This window comes from Fragaria vesca, linkage group LG6 (genome assembly GCF_000184155.1).
Source record: "Fragaria vesca subsp. vesca linkage group LG6, FraVesHawaii_1.0, whole genome shotgun sequence".
Classification (NCBI taxonomy): Eukaryota; Viridiplantae; Streptophyta; class Magnoliopsida; order Rosales; family Rosaceae; genus Fragaria; species Fragaria vesca.
The window spans coordinates 4,872,761-4,879,788 of record NC_020496.1 but is presented as its reverse complement, the minus strand read 5'-3'; the positions used below and the strand labels follow the sequence as shown (position 1 = coordinate 4,879,788).

The 7,028-nt window shown below is 37.9% G+C and overlaps 1 protein-coding gene across 1 annotated transcript; it reads left to right on the top strand.

The window, feature by feature from the left end:
• The first annotated feature begins 738 nt into the window (after window positions 1-738).
• On the top strand, window positions 739-3,952 carry LOC101313528 (farnesyl pyrophosphate synthase 1-like). Its single transcript, XM_004302356.1, has 12 exons — window positions 739-913; window positions 1,204-1,228; window positions 1,350-1,465; window positions 1,583-1,669; window positions 1,762-1,878; window positions 1,963-2,051; window positions 2,629-2,680; window positions 3,039-3,134; window positions 3,234-3,278; window positions 3,370-3,459; window positions 3,559-3,630; window positions 3,774-3,952. The coding sequence occupies exons 1-12, from the start codon at window positions 803-805 to the stop codon at window positions 3,900-3,902; spliced, it is 1,029 nt and encodes a 342-aa protein (XP_004302404.1). The 5' UTR covers window positions 739-802; the 3' UTR covers window positions 3,903-3,952.
• Window positions 3,953-7,028: the final 3,076 nt, after the last annotated feature.

The following is a 7,028-nucleotide window of genomic DNA, read 5'->3' as shown; positions in this document are numbered from 1 at the left end:
TCTCTGCCACAATTGATAGTTGGTGCCATCAAGCTTGACACCAAAACTAGAGTTGTCGATGACATTCTGAACAACAACAACCTCTTGGGTCACAATATTCTTCTCTCCAGATACACCCTCAGATTCTCCATTCTTACCTTCGATCTTTAAATCTACCATTTTTTTTCTTCAAAAAACAATCCAACAATCGCCAACCAATTTTAGACAAACAACTTGTCGACGTTCCCTGACCTTGATAACCAAATAAACACCTAAACCACTCAAACAAGGTTTAGACCAATCAATCAAACAAACAACTTATCCACGTCCTTGATCTTGATAATCGAATCAGCACCTCAACCAATCAAGATCAAACAGAGCTATCTTCACAGGCTCAAACAAGTGTGGATCGGAAAGAATGAAATCACACTAACAAAAGGAACCCCAATCAGCAAATAGAACCACAACAACCAAAAAGAACTGAACCAAATTTGCAGCGGAAGAACACAGCCGAATCCGATGGATTATGGCTCTGGTACCAAGTCACAAAGAACCGAGAGATTATGAATTATTAGTTGTATTTACATTCTCCAAGAACGGAGTATTTATACAAGAGGTATCAATACCTATTAGGAAACTAACTATGACAGAATATTCCTAATAATAACATAATATTCATAATTCTAATATTATATGATATGACTCACGCCGACAAGAATGCCTCTCTCTCTCTCTAATTGGAGAGTGGTGCGTGAAGACTGTTACGAACTCCAAGACTCTCTCTTTCTTTCTAAAGAGTCAGAATCAGTGTGCGTGTGTGTCAATGGCGGATCTCAGGTCAAAGTTCATGAACGTCTACTCTGTTCTGAAATATGAGCTCTTGGAAGACCCTGCCTTCGAATTCACTGATACCTCTCGTCAATGGGTCGAGCAGGTACCCTCCCCTCCCTTAATCTCTCATCTATCTGTCTCTGCTTATTGCTCCAACTCTTCTTCTGCTCATTTCCTTTCATTTTCTTCAAAACCTTTATCTTTCTATCGAAATGCAGATACCCCATAACTTTATAGATTCACTCTGAAGTACTCTACCTCCCCTTTCTAAAAATTTATAAACTTTTAGCAAAATAATTCATTACTGAAAATTATCACTAACATGCTACATCTCTGTATGATCTTTTCTCTCTTTTGTTTCCTGATCGTCCTATTTACTTTTGTTAATCACAGATGCTGGACTACAATGTGCCTGGAGGTGAGCCTTTACAATTAATTCATATTCTTTTTAAGCAATAACTGATAAGCTCAACTTAATTGTGATGTTCTTCCCAAGTTTATTTACTCGACCATTCTGACTCTTATTTGTATGGATGCAGGAAAGCTGAATCGGGGATTGTCTGTTATCGACAGCTACCAGTTGTTGCAACATGGAAGGGAATTGACTGAAGATGAAATCTTCTTGGCCAGCGCTCTTGGTTGGTGCATCGAATGGGTATGGAAATAGAATAACACGCTACTGTAAAATTCTGACTTAGATACTACTTCTTTTGCTTCAATTCCAAAGAATTGAGTAAGAAGCTTACATTTTTCGTGGTTATACTACTTGCAGCTCCAAGCATTTTTTCTGGTTCACGATGACATGATGGATGGTTCTCACACACGACGTGGCCAACCTTGCTGGTTTAGATTGCCCAAGGTTTGTGCCAAGAATGAACATTTGTACCTTTTCTTTATCTTTGTTTTGTTCACATTGTTGGTTAAGCTAACTGGCGAGCCTTTATGATGTAGGTTGGTCTGATTGCAGCGAACGATGGAGTTCTACTTAGAAACCATATTCCTAGGATTCTCAAGAAGCACTTCAGGCAAAAGCAATATTATGTGGATCTTCTTGATTTGTTCAATGAGGTATTGGACACCGCAGAGTGTTTGCCTGATCATTTTTGCACTCCAAGATAATTCTAATTGCTTACATATGTAATGTTTTCTCAGGTGGAGTTTCAAACAGCGTCAAGTCAGATGATAGATTTGATCACTACCATTGAAGGAGAAAAAGATCTATCCAAATACTCATTGGCAATGTGAGTGAAAAATTGACAACGATATTTATCCATATTAAACATGCTTAGAACCAAATCACACACAAGTTTTCCATTAGTACAGCGGTTCATTAAGTATCTGTCTAGTATGTCACAAGTTATAGCTATTAAAGAACTTACTGACTCTGCTTGAGAAAGAATATAAGAGTTACATGAAATGCACAAATGTATGTCACGAGTAATGATTAAATCGTTACAGCGACTAATCTATTTGCCTTGTTTTATAAAGTGTATTATGGAATATGGATATCATATAACACCTACGTTCCTTATGCAGTCTGTCATCTATGAGCTATAAAGGTTTAAGCTACTTTGATATGGCTTTCCTTTTATTGACCATATTATTATTTCTATCATGCCATAATTTTTTTATTTTTTTTATTTTTTTTATAAATTACTGACAAAGATTAGGCGATATCAGCTCCTCTGAAACAGTCTGGTGGGTGACAGAGCACCCACTCTACCCCGAAGGGGACCGTTACAACCGGGAACCCACCGCTCATAATGTTAAGTTATATAATTCTGTTTGTTAACTTATAATGGTTTGGATTTCTTGTAGTCATCGCCGTATTGTTCAGTACAAGACTGCCTATTACTCTTTTTATCTTTCGGTGAGTACAAATATATAAAAGCAATTAAAGAAACTACAACCTGAAGTTTGAATTTCTTTCTTCTTTAGTGTTCATGAAAACATTACTGTAATTTGTATATCTTTGTCCTTTTTGTTTGGTTGCTTAAGTGCCTTTCCTTATCCTAGCTTCACATAACTAGCCTGCGAAAGTTGGTGTAATCCTGTTTTTATCTTTTTTTTTCTTCATACTTCAGTGATAAAGTGTATTCGAGCAGTATACAGAGCATTTTTCATTTCTAGCATTCATAATAACATTAATAGAGTATACTTGATTTGTTCTGGTGTTTCACCTCTAAAGATATTGCCGACTGTTGATATTGTGGCCTGTATCTACTCAGGTTGCATGTGCATTGCTTATGTCAGGTGAGGAACTGGACATGCATATTGATGTAAAGAACCTCCTTATTGATATGGGGATCTACTTTCAAGTACAGGTATTGTTTTGGTGATATCTTATATATACAAAATACTTCTAAATTTTGTCTTCAATGGTTTTTTAACAACTTCATGTCATTTTTTCTTTTTCTTGATAGGATGATTATTTGGATTGTTTTGGTGATCCGGAAACAATTGGAAAGGTGAGTCTAAGGAAGATGAAATACTGTAACAGTGTAGTCGTGGTTGATGTTTGAAGTTTGACGTTCTTACTCAAGTTGTCTGTGCTATCAGATAGGAACAGATATTGAAGATTTCAAGTGCTCTTGGTTGGTTGTGAAAGCTCTGGAACTTAGCAATGAGGAACAAAAGAAAACACTATATGTATGTTATACCGTGCTATTATATGTGACTCTTAACATATCTAGTTGCTGGTTGGTGATAAAAGATGGATATAGTTAATGTTCCAACTCATGTTTGCAGGAGAACTATGGAAACCCTGACCCAGCAAAGGTCGCCAAAGTAAAGGCCCTTTATAAAGAACTCGATCTTCAGGTATGAGCTTGATCTTATGAAGTTATTCCATTCCTCAGTAAAATTCACAGTACCATATATAACGTTTTCTACTAGTAGAATGACTAACTAGCTAGGCGATGAAAAGGTGGTGTTGAATCTAACTTTGTTGTGATGAATGATAGGGTGTGTTTGCGGAGTATGAGAGGCAAAGCTACGAGAAGCTGACGAGTTCTATTGAAGCTCATCCAAGCAAGGCAGTGCAAGAAGTGTTGAAGTCCTTCTTGGGTAAGATCTACAAGAGGCAGAAGTAGAAATGTGGGTCATGGAACTTGGAAGGATCGAGTACTTGGACAGAGCTTGAGAAGGGCATGGCAGGCTAACCGGAAGATATGAACGATTATGTTTTGCCAATATTACTCCTATTAAGCTAATTCAGACTATTAAGAACAAGGGTTAGTCCGTACTAACTTATGGAGGATCGAATAAAAAAAAATGAGATTGGAATCCCCAAGAATGAGTAACAAGTATGGTCATAAACATTATTGATCGGCATGCTTTAGATCACTCTTTTTAAGACTTTGAATCAGAAATCAACGAGCAAAGAGTGAGGACCTCTCGCTTTTGTCTTCTGCTTTGATCTCATAATCCCATCCTCTACAAAACACTTTTGCTTCTTATCTACAAACTTATCTGTCTCAACGTTGAGACTACATAGTTTCTATTGAACGGACTCATGTATTTATTCAAACAGTCAATGAAAAGGAGCGAAACAAACAAACCAAAGCTAGAGGTCGAGGATCTAAATCCTTTCCTTTGCTCGATCGAGTCATCGATCATTGTTCGAAACCGCAACGTTTTAAAACATAAATTACCAATCAATCACACAATGATCACCTCCAACAGTGGCAATAATAAGTGAAGTGGCAACAACAGGACACTAAAGCTAAGGGATTGGTGGGATTCTGAAGAAAAAGTTGTGGAGGAGGTGAAAGCGTCGTTGATATTGTCAGGTAGGCACAGTATGCTATTGATTCCCTTTTGCTCTATTATGATCGATTATTGTTGCAAGTTCAAGATGGAATTCAAAGCATTATTGGTTCTCATGTACGAGCATGCATCATATGCTGGCTTGACAGATCATCTGCTTTACCATGACAACTGCATTATATTTTGGTACCAAGTGCATCAGATTCCACCAATAATGAATCAAGCTAGGGGAAAAGTTTCAACTTCCTATATAATGTTGAGGTGAATTGCTAGCGCCAGATTGGTTGAAAATATAGTACAACAAAGATATATCAAATCTTTAGAGCCAATGGTGGGTGTTGAAAAAGTTTGAAACGTACACAGCCATGCATGGTGACCAATAAGTGCATGTTTTAGAGCTTTGCAGAGTGAAATTGATGGATCGAGAACTTTGCAGAGTTGCAGGCATGCGTGATGAATTGAGAACCAGCACTACGGCGCCACTCCACTCTTTGCTTTGCTCACAGCAATCAAAAGTGGGATGTGAGGTTGATGGTGGAGAGCTTCAGAACTTAGTACGATATAATTGAACTCAATTGCTTTCTAGAGCACTTCCACTGACTTCGATCTTTGAGATAAATTCTCATGTCTAGAATTATGTAACGCAGAATGAGTAAAATCCTAAACCTGCCCAATTGAACTCAAAACTTTTATCTCAACAAAACCATTATCTCGAATTGCATAAAGTAAACATTGCTGTGTTAGGAAAGAGACTGATAATTAGCTGGTAGATCAAACTTAGCAACACAATGAGCTGGTAGATTACTTGATAGATTATTAGATTACTCTAATGTTTTTTTGTTTTCCAATGATTGTATGTGAATGTAATTTCTGAGCTAAGACTATAAGAGAGTAAGAGACTGATAATTTCAAATGCAAAGGAGTGAACCAATCAATTTTGATTAATCATATAGCTAAGAGCCAAATATAAGGACTATGAAGGTATAAGGATAGTTGGCAATCCTTTTTATCCTGCAAAACACCTTAAGATGTTGTTGTCTGATCAAGAACAAGTGGGGCACTAATATCCCTTACGGTTTCAGGTAAAACATGCATCTGCATATCACTGTTTTTCACAGAGGTTAGCAGCTTCGCTTGCTATCCTAGTACTGAGTCTTCTGCTGTCCTGAGTTTCAAAGTCTGTTATATTAGTATAATAAGTCTTTCAAATTCAAATGGACAACTGAGTTTGTGGGAAGTGTTTTAGCGCTCAAACCAGTCAAAGGGTTGAGATCTTTTGTTATGCCAACCCGTGACCAAATGGTTTGATGCTCAAGGCTCCAGCTGGGATTTCATGATACGTTATCCTATGTATAGCTGGTCCCTGTGTGATTCAAAGACCAGTCGCTATCGGCTGTGTCAAGGTCCACTAATGGACTGAGTAAGAGGGTTTGAAACCTCTTTGCTCCCTGTTTTGAATTATTCATGTTTTAGGAAAGGGTTATTTGTCTTATTGAGATTGCTTGTGTCATCTCTGTGTTTGGACACATCACTTTCAGTATGGGAACCAAACACTTCTGTCCAAACATTTCTGAAACATGTTGAGGTCAGCTTGCATCATCTTTGATGCCTTATTGGCCTATATATATCTATAGCTTTGGCTTTGCTCAATGGTTGTGGAAAACTGCCTTATTGCGTTTTCTTTGTTGAGTCTAGTTTTTAGCTTGCATTGTTCATGCTGCTCTAAGTCTTCTTCGTGACTGTAAACCTTAGAGCTTGAACTCAAAACTTCTTTCATCAACTCATATCATGTTGCATACCATGAGGGATGTGTAGTGCAACCAACCCAAGAAGCGTTCAAGGTTGAATCTGCTAGTGGTTAGCTGAATTCACGAATAAGGCTTCGAAAAGTGTCCCATGTTGTAAGAACTTAGAAACAAGAGAGGGAATAGGTCTAGACTAGTTCGGGACTAGGAAGGATAGCACTGTGGTAGTGTATCACTAGAACTATTATTCTTGTAAGAAGTTACTTCAACTTAGTGGAAGTTTTTGTCTCTCAAGAGTTAGAGACACGCAGTTTTTCTCCCTGCATTCAGGGTTTCTGCGAGTAAAAAACATCCTTGTGTTGTTTCTTTATTTGCTGCAATTTACTTTCTGCAAACTCGTATCCTGTGATTCTGGGATAGCACAAGTCATTGCTATCCTCGGATACAGAAGGCAACGAAAATTTCAAAAAGGCCTATTCACCCCCCTCTAAGACCTTTAAGTGGTACCAGAGCAGTTCCTAGCCTTTGCTAGTAAGATCCTCGGGTTTTAAAATTGGTGATAGAGGCACCTCTGTGAACTGTCCTCCACTGTTTGAGGGAAGGAACTTTTCACAATGGAAAATCATGATGACCGCATTCTTTATTTCCCAAGATGATGGGAAACAATGGATGATGGTTGAGGATGGCTGGTCAGCCCCAGAACGG